Source organism: Zootoca vivipara, chromosome 2 (assembly GCF_963506605.1).
Source record: "Zootoca vivipara chromosome 2, rZooViv1.1, whole genome shotgun sequence".
NCBI classification, from domain to species: domain Eukaryota; kingdom Metazoa; phylum Chordata; class Lepidosauria; order Squamata; family Lacertidae; genus Zootoca; species Zootoca vivipara.
The window spans coordinates 96,983,513-96,999,089 of record NC_083277.1 but is presented as its reverse complement, the minus strand read 5'-3'; the positions used below and the strand labels follow the sequence as shown (position 1 = coordinate 96,999,089).

The 15,577-nt window shown below is 47.1% G+C and overlaps 1 protein-coding gene across 7 annotated transcripts in view; it reads right to left on the bottom strand.

Annotated features, from left to right (window-relative positions):
- ENDOV (endonuclease V) overlaps positions 1–15,577 on the bottom strand; it is a 158,571-nt gene that overhangs the window by 135,764 nt on the left and 7,230 nt on the right. For 3 of the 7 annotated variants that reach the window (XR_009557056.1, XR_004691878.2, XM_035104154.2), the window contains exons 6-8: positions 14,835–14,903; positions 14,192–14,320; positions 7,220–7,290 (exon numbers count right to left, since the gene is read on the bottom strand). Coding sequence is in view for 2 of the 7 variants with exons in the window: in XM_035104154.2 (XP_034960045.1) it covers positions 7,220–7,290; positions 14,192–14,320; positions 14,835–14,903 (269 nt within the window). In the remaining 5 variants the exon portion in view is untranslated. Of the gene's footprint in view, positions 1–703; positions 2,507–7,219; positions 14,321–14,834; positions 14,904–15,577 lie in introns of those variants that run through there. The other 4 variants (XR_009557054.1, XR_009557057.1, XM_035104153.2 and 1 more) reach the window with 3 other exon arrangements.

Sequence of the window (15,577 nt, the reverse complement as noted above, 5' to 3'; positions counted from 1 at the left end):
CCACAAGAACAAATAGGTATACAATATACGTATTATTTCTACAGTAGTTCTTGCCAGGGTTTCCCCTGCTAATACAGTGGTACCCCGGTTTAAGTACACAGTTGGTTCCGGAAGTCTGTACTTAACCTGAAGCGTACTTAACCTGAAGCGAACTTTCCCACTGAAAGTAATGGAAAGTGGATTAATCCTTGCCAGACGGTCCGCGGAGTACTTAAACTGAAGCGTACTTAAGCTGAAGCGAACTTTCCCACTGAAAGTAATGGAAAGTGGATTAATCCTTCCCAGACGGTCCGCGGAGTACTCAAACTGAAGCGTACTTAACCCGAAGTATGAGTGTAATTGGTTCCAGAAGTCTGTACTTAACCTGAAGCGAATTTTCCCATTGAAAGTAATGGAAAGTGGATTAATCCGCTCCAGATGGGTCCGCGGAGTACTTAAAATGAAAGTACTCAAACCGAAGTGTACTTAAACCGAGGTATGACCGTATTGAGGAGGGCTGAATGGTTGAGTCCCTACATACACCCTGAGCAACTGTGGACTAATTCCATAAGGCAATTAATGAAATAATGAAACCTATTATTTGTTCTGACTACTAACAGTTCACTACCACGAGAATTTGCTTAGATTTAACTAATGTTTTAATATCATGCTAAATAAAGCTAACTACATAAACATTTTTTATATTTTTAAAAAAACCCTATAGGTCTGATGCATTCCTTGGGAGTTTCCTGGTCAGGCTCCTGCTAATACGATGCCAGTCCAGAGCATGTGACCAAGGCACCATGAATCTCCCTTTTCCAGTTCTGGCTGCCCTAAGACCCCGCTGGCCATCGCAAGCCCAACTGCCCAAGGCAAAACACTGTCACCCTTGTGGGCTAAGTAAAGGCTGCTTAACTGAGGCACCCGGCAAGATTCTGCAGCCTGAGCGTAGCCCCGGCCTCCAACAAAACAAGGAGGCAGATTGTTGGCTTCCTCAAGCTACACCCACCCACGGGATACACAGAGTCCTCTCACTATCCATCTGCTGGGACCATCAGGAGTTGGGGATTCAGCATCTGCTCCCAAGGGAGGTGTGAAAGTGGCAGAAACGATCATGCAGGCAGAGCGGAGAGCAGAATGAGCCAGGAGGCTGAGTGACTTGATGTGGCTAGAAGAGCTCAAGCAAAAAGGGCGGGAGGTGGGGGGAGAGGCGAGAAAGAGAGAGAACACTGCCCAAATGAGTGGAGCCATATTGCTTGGCTAAACTCACAGCCCTTAATGGAATCCCTGCCCTTGGAATTCCCATTCCTTGCCATATTATTTCCCCATTAGCAGCCTGGTTTCTTGCTGTATTGAGCACAGGTTCTCGGACGCCTCCTTGTTGGCAAACCGCACATGTGTGTGTGTGTGTGTGTGGGAGAATACAATCGTTCAGAGATTACCAACAAAGGTTTATTTTCAGCACTTCAAAGATCTCAAATATGACTAAGATCTTACAAACAGAAGCAATGCTTTCTTCCTGACCTGCGTGTGGCTGTGCCAGGAAAGAAGACAGGTACTGTCTGAGTTTCCTGAGTTTCCTGGAACACTCCTGAGTTTCCACTCCTTTCACAGCAGGAGCTGGGGCTTCTTCACGCATTGCATGCTTAAGACAATGCTCTCGAAATGTGTGCATAGAAAAATGTAATATATGGACCTGCCCAAATTTATATTGGGAGCAACCGGGGTAGAGTGCAGTTTCCCAATCCAGGGCTGAACTAAGGGCGATGCAAGTTGTGTGAATGCAGGGAAGAGGGAGCAGCCTCAGACCATGAGGAGGAGGGGGACTTGAATTCTGTTGTGGTTTCGAGAAAACCTGCTTCTCCAATATAACTATTTGCATTTCTATTAGTGCCAGTGGGAACTTGAGGCTAATCGGAACTAGGTTTGCTGTTTGTTCTGATTTAGCACCGAAGAGTGGGTTTTTTCAAGGGAAAGCTGCGGAACAAAGGTCAAGTGCAAAACTGCTCAGGCCCCGTGCTTTCTAGGCACGGGGGAAGCGGAAGTGTAAACAAGCCCTTCCTCTGAAATGCAAATAGCAGCTTTGGGGAAGAGATGGGACTCTAGTAGGCAAGGATAGAGTTAAACTTCACTCCCAGGGTCCCCACAAATGCTATTCCCATTGCCCCAACACACGGATTCGAACTTTTACCTATTTCCATTGCAGTAGTGCTGTGTACATTTTCTTCTTTGTGCAACTAACATTGCACCTAGTCTGGGCTCTGGTAACCAACAGAGTTTTTCCTGCTACAAAAGGTGAGAAGCAGCCCCAAAGGTGGGAGATAGCCCCAGCTGTACAACTGGGGGATCAGGGCCCCGATGTTGTGGCACTGAAGCTCCGTTGTTCCTTCTGCTGCACGGGGAAGTCAGCAGGAGTCGCAGGGCAGCTGGGAGGTTGTTCTGTCACTTGTCCTGGACAAAGAGGTTTTGAAGAACGTCCTCAATGCTGCGTTAATGTTCAGAGTCTGCGTCTGCGTCTTCACTCATCCTAGAGAGGAGAGGAGGTATTAAAAAGAGGGGGAAAGAAAGAACACTTCCAGCTTCGACTTCGGAAGGAAGGAGAGGCTGGGGGCACTGGATGGAAAGCCCTCATGGGACGCTGATTCTACGAGAGAACTGGGCTCCATGACTTAAGAGAGAAATTGGATATGAGTTGTGGACATGCTTCAGACAAGGAAGAGATTTATTCTGCAAAGCACAGCCACTGAGAAAACAAAAGATAACTGAGGAATGTTTTACACCAGGGCAAGATGACGTATGTGACGGAGCAGAAGGGGGGAGGCTAGAACTCTATAATTGTGTTTTATTATTTACTTAACAAACCTCCCTCCGGAAGAGCCGTATGCAGCATTTATAAAGTGAGCAAGATCGGAATGTTGCAAATTTATTGAGATAATATGGTTTTTAAAATATATACTGTAGACTGTGTGAATTGAAAATATAAATAATTAAAGTTTGTAATTTGGGACTTGCCTGGAATGTGGCTAAAGACTCCCTAAATTTATGGACATCAGAGAGAAGCAAGCTCATTAGCAGTTGGAAACTTGTCAAGAAATTTCTGAGATATGACGCAGTTACAAAAACAACTTCCACCATCTTGGAGACAGAGCCGGCTACAGCAACAGTCAAAGGGGGTATACGGTTGTGACCTGGCAAAACCTCCCCTGAAAAGGCCGCTTCTAGTAGCGGCTTGGAGAAAATCATCACAGAGGCTTTAAGATCTGATTTATTGAATGGCTGCCAGCTGTGGAAAAGATTTGTGGATTTCTGGACGGACTTGGCAAGATACCAGCGTGTGAGGAGACAGTGCTAGATTTATAAAAGGGAATTATGGCAAAACTTCACACAGAATCATATATGGTTTGATTCATCTTGCTTGCCGGAAGAACTCAGTGACTTGAAAAAAGAAGAAAGCTAATAATAGATTATGGAAGAAGATCTGGACTATATAGAAAAGAACTGCAGTGACTATAAGAGGACTAGGCCTTCTGAGTCTGAAGCATGGGAAGTCGATAAATTTGTATAATTTGGCAGAGGATTTGGATTGTTTAATTGATATTTGCATAATTTGTATAATTTGAAAATGATTTAGATATTTAAATTGGAAAATCTAATAAAAATGTTTATATGTATAAAAAAGAAAGAACACTTCCACGGCTGCCAAACAAATTAGAGGTTGTTTTTCTTTTTTAAAAAAATTCTCATCAACAGCCTTGCCGTTAGCTAATTAATTAGCCTATTTGAGTAACATTTTCAGTATCTCAACAAAAGCCACTATTTGGAGATTACTTATTGACGGGAACAGTTCCTACACTCACAGGTTCCTGTATTTGTAGGCGGCGGCTGTGATACCTGGAGCATAGCTGCCAAGTTCTCCCTTATGCTGAATAGGCTTCCTCGTGAGAAAAGGGAAAACTTGGCAGCTATGACCTGGAGGAACAGAAGTGGCAATCCTCAGCTCATTTACTTTCTAGTAAAGCCCTTCAAAATGCAATAGGACACCTCAGTCAAAGTGCACTGGCTTGCAAAGAAAAGTGCCCTAAACATCAACCTCCACTTGGGGGCCAGGGGGGGCGCTCAGGTCTTGCAACTTGACACAGCTCATACTAGACAAGGAGTGGCCAAGCTATGCCCTGCAGGCCGTAGGCTGCCCTACCCCCTCACAAAAGTCCCCACCACAAAGTTGTAATTCTTTTTTTTAAAAAAAGCATTATTTATTTTCTGTATGCGTGCATGCCCCCCGCTTATAAGTCCATGATTGCAAATGTTTTTTGTGGGTCCCCTCTCAATGCGCCCATCTTTTAAAATGGGGGCAGGCATTTGCAGCCCTCTAGGCCTTTCTAGCTATCCCTCAGAACTCTACTTCTCCCTTGTCCTGCTTCGTACTCCAGCTAAAATAAATGCTAGAACTCTGTTAATATCTCTTCCTTGTCTGGATGGGGGATAGAGAAGGTGTGTGTGTGTGTGCGTGTGTAAACAAGCCTAATGCACCAGGGTAAAATTTACATTTCCTCATTTTTCTCTCAAGTCCAACCTATCACAGGGATACGGCCCTTGGAAAGTTGCCCAGAAGCAAATGTGGCCCTCAGACTGAAAAATTTCCCCAACCCTGTTTAAACACACACACATTGCTCTCGAGGGCCCCCTGCTTTGATGCTGAAAGATTTTTGCAGACCCTACAACCTGCCACCAATATATATTTTTTAATTTTTTTGGGGGGGGGAACACAATGAAGGACGTTTTTCCTTACTGGCCTCCTGCTGCAACACCGTGATCTAAAAAGCTTTTTGTGATTCCCCAGAACACTGTGCCCCGCCCCACCCCTACTTGTCCTTCAATAAAAAATTAATTTGTTTTTTCCTGAACTGAATAATCAATAATGAATGATAAGGCATGATTTAAGGCAGCGCGGAACAGTTGACGGTAAAGGCTCTCGGAAGGCAGCCTTGAGAACTGCAGCCCTCACTTGTGGCCTTTTGCATTTAAGCCATTCCTACTTCTGAGATGTAGGCCTCACAAGATCAGCCATAGGGCAGTGTGCCTACATATCAGAATTGTGCAGAACGGAAGCCCTGGAACTGCATACTCACACCCTCCCCGGTCTAAGCAGAGATGGCATGAGATATTTTTCTTGGTTGGAACAGGATTTCCATCGCAAACGATTGCTGCTGCCCATCTCTGCCCTTGCACTGTGAGCCTTGTTGGAAACCTATGACCAGGGCAAACAGCAGCAAGAAAGAGGTGAAATTCAAGGCATCAAAATAGCTTGCACCTCTGGGAAGGTGTGGGCAGAATAATCAGAGCATCTTTCCCTTTTTAGGCTAGAATGTGTAAAAGGAGCACAGAACAAAAAGCACCGAGGAATCTGGGGGTGGAGGGAATCTACCTCTCATGTACCTTTCCTGAATCTAGAATAGATCAAGCACAGCGCCATTTGGGGGTTACGGTGAGCAACGCAAACCTGTTAAAAACTTGCAGCCCTGGTAAACATTCCCAGCACATGCACACACACATGCAAACACAACATAAAAAGCAGGAACAGCATGGGACGGGAGGGCACAAGAGCCTTGGCCTGGGGCAGCGCATGCTGGGGGCGTATCCTGCGCTCAGGACCCCTTGAGCTGAACAGAGACAACAACAGCTGGGATGGTGGCAGATGGTTCTCAAACCTCAGTGGCCCTGAATGAAGGCAGAATCCTGCATGCATCAGGCTCCAAAGGGTAGGAGGGCAATTTGTCAGCTCTCTGCAGAGGGACTTGGCCTGCTTAATCCTCACCTCTTCCATTATCCCACCTTCGGATAAATGCTAATAGCCTTTCAGGGGGGCTGACACTTGCACTCACTTAAAACACCTATCACTCCCTCCGTGCCAGGATTATGATCCTGGCTCCTCCAAGAGCTTCAGCCTGAAGGCAACTGTCAGATTACGGAGGGGAAGAAGCATCTCCAAAACAGTTTCCCTGGCTGCCTTTAACCTCTACTTAGGCGAGGCTTACGTATTATGAATGGAGGTGGTCCCAGGGTCAGTAGACATTCTAGGCTGCAAATGAGTCTAGGGGCTGAAAATGAAGCCACTACAGATAACAGGCAGGTCATAAATGCAGTGAAAGGACAATAATAAAGGACAGCATTAAAAAAAACCCGAGGATTCTGCCTTATTATTTGGACATAGCATCATATTTGGATTGCAGATCTGGAATGAAGCAGAAATGAACTGGAACGAAGCAGGGTTTGGGGCAGAGTAGCAAACAGGGCCAGACCGAAACATTTTGCCGCCTGATCCACAGCACCTAATCTGCCCCTCCCCACCATGCTAGGTCAAATGCTTTTTAAAAGTTTTGCTGCACCATTCAGAGATTAATCCCTTTCCTCATCAACTATCCTCCTAAACTCCACCCTCCCCCTCCTAGCAGAGCAGATCTGCCCTGGCTGCAAGGTTGGTTTGTAGGAGCAAAACATCACCTGGGTGATTTAACACAGCATAGAAGATGCAGCAGTCTCAATGCCCAGAGCAGCCAGAGTCCTGCAACTTTGAACTGGAATGGGCAGCCTCCAGGCTTGCAGGATCAACTTTGGTTCCGTTACAAGAACCAACTGAAACTGGGTTCAACATAGTGGCAACAGAAAACCAGGGGACAGGGTAGCTCTGAGCACATGCTGAGCCCAAGAATTGGTTTTCACAGTGCCAATAACTGAGCTACACAAACCTGTCACACAAAAATCCACTCGGGGGTTTCTCCCCAAGCTTTCTTCATCTTCTCAGTAGCCTAACTCACAAGGGCAGGTTGCGTGAAGCATTTTTGCTGCTGCGATTGGGAATCGGGAAAGAAACTGTTGGCAAATCTACTGCAGAGCAGCCAGAAGTCTACCTTCTGCCCCCACCCCATCCGTTTCAGGACTTGCATTTTTCTGCACTGCCACCACTGGCAAATCCTCTGTGACCTTCTGAAGGCAAATGCGAACCGAACGCATTTCTGCCATGCCCAGCGCGGAGCCACGTGATTCCCCCGAGAACACATGGCGCAACACGGTGCTTTGCTGGAAATAGCCTGCTCCCGGAGGCCGTGTGGGCCTTGCGGTCATTTCACCTTGCCACGTTACCCTAGCTGTCCCTTTAATGCCATTACCGAAGAGCATTAAAAAGGCAGATTGCCCGAAGGGGATGCGCGGCCATGCATCCCACCCAATCGCCCACACCTACCTCTCTGGCTGAGGCGATGCAGAGACGGCTTCCAAATGTTTCCGGATGTACTCTCTGGATCTTATGTCGGCCTGGAATCAGGGCAGAAAACAGAACCGGGGTGGGCAGTTTGTTTTGGCTGGCTGATGTCTGCGATTGTATCTGAGGAGCTTGTGGTGGGACGAGAGGGAATAAATGACACCTAATGAACAATGAAGAAGAAACGCCCAGATCCCAGCCCTGCCCATGCTTAGGCCAACCATCTGAGGAACATTTTCTGGACTGACTTCCCACCCAACAACTCACCACAAGGCCTCCCTATTAATTCCAGGCTGCGCTCCAATCTGGCTCAAGTAATTAGGTGGCAAAACACATCCCCGATACCTGCCTACTGTCATGGGTGCCTTTAAAAAAAATTAAAAAAATAGAACGGGCATTGAAATCAAGGAACAAATCCAGAGGGCTTGTAGAAGGGTCAGGCTACTCTGCGCCCACTTAGCCTTGGGTGTCTCCAACTTTCTCATCGTCACTTCTGACCTGACCCCGTCTAAAAGTTGAAATGGTGAAAATTTGACCTCCTGCATGCACAGAATGTACTCTGCAGGCATGAGCTCCTGTGAGCCGTCCCTGATCCATGTCTGGATTCAATGGGAGGTGCCTTCTGAATAACTTGGAGAAAACGGTCTTCTATACCTATGACTTGTTCAGCAGGTTAGAGATTTCCCAAAGGAATCATAGAGTTGGAAGAGACCACAAGGGCCATCCAGTCCAACCCCCTGCCAAGCAGGAAACACCATCAAAGCATTCTTGACATATGCCTGTCAAGCCTCTGCTTAAAGACCTCCAAAGAAGGAGACTCCACCACACTCCTTGGCAGCAAATTCCACTGCTGAACAGCTCTTACTGTCAGGAAGTTCTTCCTAATGTTTAGGTGGAATCTTCTTTCTTGTAGCTTGAATCCATTGCTCCGTGTCCACTTCTCTGGAGATTCAAGCAGTTACTTCTAGGCTATGAATATATTGTATGTGAGCATGTGCATGTATGTATGTATGCATCTATAAGTTTTTGACTGATTCTCCAGCTCAAACAGCAGGTGTGCCAGTTCAGTGTTCAGAACGAAGTGATGTGAGCAGGCGCATGCTGCCAAAATGGCTGAGTTGATTGAAATAGCAGAGAGCCAATGGGACAGAATTCTCATCATGGGTTGTCACACGCTTCCTTGGGGAACGTATTTCACTAGGCTTCCCAGGGGAATCACTTCCTAATTCTAGAACAAGCCAATACTTTGTGGAGGATTTGTGGTCTGGCTGGGTTTATTGATATAGGGGGGGGGGGAATTATAGATTTGCTTACTCAAAAAAATATTTAAGTGGTGTATATAATAAAATAATTGTCAGTAATTACAGCAATGCTTTTAAAAACAAATATACCTGGCAGCGAGACCAGGGCTGCAATGGGATCATCAGCTTTTCTCATTGGAAAGATTTAGGAACCCATGAGGTCCAATAAACCTCCAAGGACAAACCATCTGAATGGGCTCATCAGCCTTGCGGGGGAAATTGCTGCCACTAACTCAGAGCTCACCAGATGGTAGACAATAAAGACGTCCCACAACCCGCCCTTCCCAATTTCTGACCATTTCTCACACCACTTGGGGCAAAGACTTGGGTGTGTTTGACCAGCAGTCATATGAGATAGTCTCTGTGCCAGGGCTGAGAATGGGGTGGAGGGTTTATCATTTCCTGTGGCTGGTCAGCCAGGATTCAGAACAGATCTCACCAGGCCACAAGTCTCCAGCCCCTCTGAACTGCCATTGGCCTTTGCCAGGGCTTAGAGGCGCCTATTGTAACTTGCATGGTACAGCTCAGACTCTCCCTGCTATGCCTACAGTTATCTGAGGAAGGTCTCATTTCATGCCATGAGCCAGAAGAAGGCCTGGGGCACAACATATCCCATGCATGCCCTAGATCTCCCAAGCCTGCATGTTGTACACTGAATCCATGAGGGCAGCAAGGGAAGGGCTCCATTTGCAATGCTTAGGCCTGATGTACAAGCCAATACCCAGTTTTACCACCTTCCAGGCTTCCCAAATATCACAGAATAACCTGCCTGCCCAACCCCTATCCCTTGGGATCGAGTTTCTGCAGCACTCCGCAGGACAAAGTTGGTTTGCCCATATTTGGACAGGTTAACTTTCTTTCTGTTGTTGTTAACCACTGGTTTTCGTTAACGATTTCAAACCAATACACGGCATTCAGCCGCCTCCTCCTTCTCCCCCAAACATAGTGTCCCTGGTAGAGTCTCCCTTGGCAATTGGGGGTCCCCAGCAGCCAGGCTCCTTGCCCTCTGCAGAGACAGCTCCTCCTGTCCCCCAGCTAGGCATCTTTCCCTCTCCTCCATGTAGCTACACAGTTGTCCTGCACACCCTCAAGCCTCTTCTCCTCTTTTGCTCAAGGCAAAGCTGGCCTCTCCACTTTCACTGGGGAATGCTAAAAAGGAAGATTTCCTCTTCTCCACTATAACTGGATAATATTCTTTAATACCACTGCAGCTCAACTAATGCCTTTGAAGATAGAGAAGCTTACATGTGTACGCAGAGGCAGCGTTAGTCTTTGTATGCAATGGGAACTGTGGTCAAAAATGACATGGCTGATTGTATCAGGCCCTCAGCCTAATTGCTTCTTAGGTCTCACTGTTCCATTAGAGCTTGTCAGGTCCATACTTAGACAGGACGCCTGTACATTTAATAAGAGTTAGATTAAGAGGCACAAGTAAGGGAATTTTGCAAGGTGCTGCTTTTCAATGCCTGCCGGCTACCAGCATCCCTCCCCATTGGGAAGGTTCATTATGACAAACTTTGAGAGTCCTTCTCCTACACTTTTCTACCAAAATTAGTTCCCATCATTCAGCTCCATACCAGAATTCCCTTCGGGACAAGGGAATCTAGATGGCTCAAACAAGCAAGCTGTGTTATATGCTACAGTAGAAGCTAAAGGCCACCCCGCTCTTCCAAAATAAATCCATCCATCTGGAGTGAAAATGAAAAATGGCTACAGGTGGAACTGTTTCACTGGAGGAATTTATCTCATCTTACACCCAGCTGACAAATAACTCTGCTTCCTTTGATTAAAAAGCTGGCTTTGCAATGAAATTCACGACCAGGGACTTCCAGTCCCTAGTGGCCCAAATGGGTTCATAACCAGGGGATTTGAATGCATTTCAGTATATTTCAATAAAACCTGCGGCATTTCAATTCTAGTTTATTAAGTGTCACACTAACTGGTAGCAGCATCAAGAGCTACCTCCATTTCACTTTTGGTAGCCTGGGTTTGGGAGACACTCCTAAAGCAAGTTTATCTGATGCCTTATTAAGTGTCTTTTTCGTTTGCAAAAAAAGTCTTGCCAGTCTTCACTCCTAGCACTGTGCTAAGAGTCAGCTTAACCCGGCTTATTAAACCAAGAGGCTAATCAATAAGATGGATCATGTTGCCTTAATAATCCCTCCAGATCACACCTATTTTTGGAATAGGCTAGCTGCAGCAGCAGCAGCATTAGGGGCTTGAGGTTATGCCGGGAGTATTTTGGGAAGAGATTTGGGAACATCAGCCCAGGGCATGTTTGGAGACTGTGGAGCTTGGAAGTTCTGTTCCCAACGAACTGGAGCCTGTTTCATTCCAGTGCTGGGAAGCACGGAAAGAGGGGCCTAAAATCACACAACAAACTTCCCCCCTGCTCTTTTGTGGACAGGGGACTTTCTCCTGTGTAGTAGTAAGAGCAGGGGTGAAGCAACCTACCATTACTAAAGTGTTGTGAGATGTGGAGCATGCTGCAGCAATCAAACAGAAACACTGGAGCAGTTTTTCTTTTCAAATATACACTGGAACAGGCTCCATTCAGGGCTAGTTCACAAGCGCACCCAAAACCTTGGATCACAGAGCACTTGGTGACTTGGAAACGCAAAGCGATCACAACGAGAGGCCTTGTATTTGTGATGATGTGACGCAGTGCGAGCATTTCTTCTCTCCCTCTCGTTCCCTCCCTCTGATGCTTGAACTATTATGGCTTCTTAGGCAATGCTGTAGCAAATAAATGATGAGCACATGCATGCATGTGCGAAGCAACCGCAGATCAAGAGGGAGCCCCAACTACGCACACTCCGCCGACTAAGAAACGTTCCCTGCGGTTTTGGTAGCTGGGCCCTGGAAACAGCACTCCCTCGCAGAGTGCTGCAGGGAAGGGAGAAGCCGCTTCTCCTGAACTTCATCCTACCTTGCAGCCAGCAAAGGCACAGGCTATCGGCATGTCTGATTGCCCACGCACCACTCTACAATCTCCCGCTGCTCAAATGCAGCCTCCAGGTTAAGAAAGGTGGTCTAGCACTGCCACCTTCTGGCTGTATTCTCAACGGGGAGCTTCTGAAGACTCTCTTGCAGGGTCCTGAGCCAGAGGCAGCACCGCAGTCTGGTGATGTGAGCAATGCTGCTAGAGCTATTCAGCCAGCCAGCCAGCCAGCCAGCCAGTGAGTGCACAGCCTCCTGCAGCTGGCAAGGCATCTCCATCTCAAGAAAAGAGAGGCCTTAGAAAGGAGGTGGGTGATTTAGTCTACTCCTTTTATCCTTGTGGTCGCCATTTAAGTCTGCTGGTGTGCAGGTTTGCCAGTTATTCGTGGGCAACCTCCACCTGCATCGTAGGCAGTAATATATCGTGCAGTGACATCAAATCCTGCACTCCAGGAACACCCAGGCGTGAAATTCGGATGGGAGACTTCATCCACCTATAGTTGGGCACCCTATAGTTTTCTCAGCAAAAGCAAATTGCTCCCCTTGATGCCATGGTGTGATTGACAGAGGGGTGACAGGGGAAAATGTCATTGGCTAGGACAGTGGTGTCCAAACCTTTTTTCAAAGAGGGCCAGATTTGATGAAGTGAAGGTCCATGAGGGCCGACCAAAGGGCCAACCAAAGTTGTTGAGGTTTTTTTTTAGGATTTTAGCCCAGGAAGTAAACTGCCACAGGGGCTGGATTGAACCAACCCACGAGCCGGATCAGGCCCCTGAAATGGACTTTGGACATGCCTGGGCTAGGATATTTGCAAAAATCTTAACTATCCAGTGCGTCCTAAAAGGGGAAGATCTCTTGGGAAGGGTGTTTAATGATTTGCTAAGCAGTTATGGATGGAGCCAGCCCAAAAGCAATTCCTAGTAAACAAATCCTGCAATAAAAAGCAGCCTGCTAAAAGGCCATGCACCTATGTGCTTGGAGAGCAGAAGGAACAGCCGGTGTGATGTAATGGCCAGAGTGCTGGATCTGGCCCATGCCATATGTAATGCACGCACGGGCATGGCTTAGCTAAAGTGGCCTCACAAAACAAAATGGGGAGCTTTGGCAGGTCCGATTCGGCTTGTGGGGCGGCGATTCCCCACCTTGGAGGTTGTGAAGGAATTGAGCCTTGCTTTTAGGAAATGCTGTATACTATCTCATACTATTTGGGGATTAGAAGGTGAACTTGTGCAGCATGACAGGAGGAACTGAAGATATAAAGTGGGGGCAGGCAAACAAAGTTTGTTTTTGCTTTTTTAAGCAGTTCGTATAGTTTCAGGGCCGTCTTGAGCAGATCGCGCGCCCTGGTGCTGAGGGGCGGAGATCGCTCCGCTGCCCGCCCCGCCCTCGCAGGGCGCAATTGGTTTTCGCGCGGTGCCCTCCTTGCCAGGCCGGCACCCAACTTACCAGCCCCGTGCCGTGGTGCACTGCGCCACCGGGGGTCTATGAAGAGCTGGCCCCGTATAGTTTGGAGGTGGGCAGACCAAGGTGGGTCTCAGTGTGATAAGAAAAGGCTTTGTGAGAATAAGTGAGAACCAGCTCTACTGCATGTAATAAGAGAAGAGGAAAAGAGGATCACACTTTAATCTATTTTGTTATTTTGCTCCATTGGGGAATATACTGCTTTTCTGTAACTTTTCCTTGTAATACCTTTTCTTTAAAACGCCATATTTTTTCCATCCAATCTTAGTCATTTCCTTTTGCTTTTTCATAAACCCAGGTGGTTTAAGCTGATTGCAAACACCCTCCTACCTGGGAGCCATAAACCTTGCACTACCTTAGGAAGTTTCAGGGAGACCCCAGGGGAGAGTTTAAGCCTGATTTAAGGCAGCCTTGTAAGTTTAAGGCAGCCTTGGAAAGAAGGAAAGAAGGAAAGAAGGAAAGAAGGAAAGAAGGAAAGAAGGAAAGAAGGAAAGAAGGAAAGAAGGAAAGAAGGAAAGAAGGAAAGAAGGAAAGAAGGAAAGAAGGAAAGAAGGAAAGAAAGAGTTCCTCTGCTTTATCTGGCAGCAGCAAGTTATTTAAAAGGGAATTACACTCTGTGTCAGCCAGGAAGACCCTCTCCTTAGATGGCATGAGGCCCAGAGGTTGGCTAGCTGGCAGGTGGCCGGTGGTCATGACAGGCGTAATTTGCTGGTGGTGACATGCCAGGAGTGCGCAGGGTAGAAGTCAGCAGGGGGTGGGACCAGAGCTAAAAGTGGGCCAGAACAACAACAACAACAACAACAATTTTATAATTTATCCCCCTGCCCATCTGGCTGGGTTGCCTTGCCACTCCTTGTGTCTGCCACCCCATCCCTCTCTGTCTCTCTGCTCATCCTGCTAAGGAAGAGACAGATTGCTCTTGCCCAAGTTCTGAGTGCTTTGGGCATTTAGGCCAAAACCAGCAGGTTACCTCCCCCTGTCATGGAGGACAGATCTTTGATGGCTATCATCAGCCAAGATACCTAAACTGAAGCCTCCGCAAATAGAGGACGTATAGCAACCTCAGAACACAAGACGCTGAGGACAAACAACAGGACGATGGTCATCGCCGTGTTGGCAACCTTCTGGCAGCCATCAGGTCAACCACCACTGGAAGCCCTAGCCTACAACTGACGCGGCAAATTGGCAGATCAGCTGGTCCCTTGGCCTGAGGCTGCCAGCACCACCCTTCCACCTGAACTCCTGTTCTCACCTGTCGGATGGGCTCAGGAACCCGATACCTGCAGCAGGAGTGCACTAACTGCACAGCAGACAGAAGGCTCATCTTGTGGCCCACAGAGACGTACACAGGTTTGGTGCTCTTGGCGTAGCTGCGCAAAGCCTAGGGCAGATTTAAAAACAAATGAACAAGAGATGGTATAAGGGACAATGAGTTGGGTGCAAACGCCAAAGCGACTGGAGCCAGTTCAGGGCTCACTGTTGCCAGATGGACGACGACAATGACCGATGACGATATAATAATAATAATAATAATAATAATAATAATAATAATAATAATAATAGTTTTATTATCTATGCCCTACCCACCTGGCTGGGTTTTATTTTGCTTCCAGCAAAATACCTTTTAAAAATAATAAAACGTCAAACAAAAAAACCTTCCTGATACAGGGCTGCCTTCAGATGTCTTCTAAAAGTTGTGTAGTTCTTTATCTCCTTGACATCTGATGGGAGGGCATTCCACAGGGAGGGTGCCACTACCAAGAAGGCCCTCTGCCTGGTTCAAAGGATCCACCAGGGCCTACTCCCCATCTATCTGATGACACCCTTGGTAGGGGCTTAGCGCTTCCTACTCTGCTCACTATCAATAGTGCCCCTCCCTGCACCCCAGTACTTACCATACCCAAGATTTTCCCTGAAGTACTCAATAGGGGGAATGTGTCTCCTCCTGCCTGAAGGTCTTGGATCTAGAATACAATAGGTTTGTTGCAGCTAAAACGAGTCCATGGGGTTATAAACTTGATCAACGTTAGGCGACTTCCTAGAATTCCTTCTGCTTTAAGAGGTTGGGATCCAACAACCTAATACAGGCATAGGCAACCTTTGGCTCTCCAGATGTTTTGGAAGTACAACTCCCATGATCCCTAGCTAACAGGGCCAGTTGTCAGGGATCATGGGAGCTGTAGTTCCAAAACATCTGGAGAGCCAAAGGTTGCCTATGCCTGACCTAATACTACCCACCCACCCCTACACAAACAACCCACACTGCAAGCAACTGAACGCAAGCAACCAAGCTCAGAACCCCTCATCTCTTGCCTTATAAATAGAAATATATACATAAACGAAAGACCTACCCATGTGATGGTGAGACACAAATTGCTACACTAATAGGCAACAGAACAAAAGAACAATACCCCCATTTCTCTCCCCACCTCTTCCTCCCCCCCCCAACTGTAAAATGTCTATGACAAAAGTGTCTCTCACTAAATGTAAATGAACTGTGAAAAAGACTATGAATTGAAAGTGGAGACAATTAAGAAAAAGAAAAAGAGGTTGGGATCACACTCGCCAGGCATTTCCTTTGCTAGTATCTGTTCAGTCCTGCAGCTCTGTACAGCAAGTCCCTGAAGGAAGAGTCTGG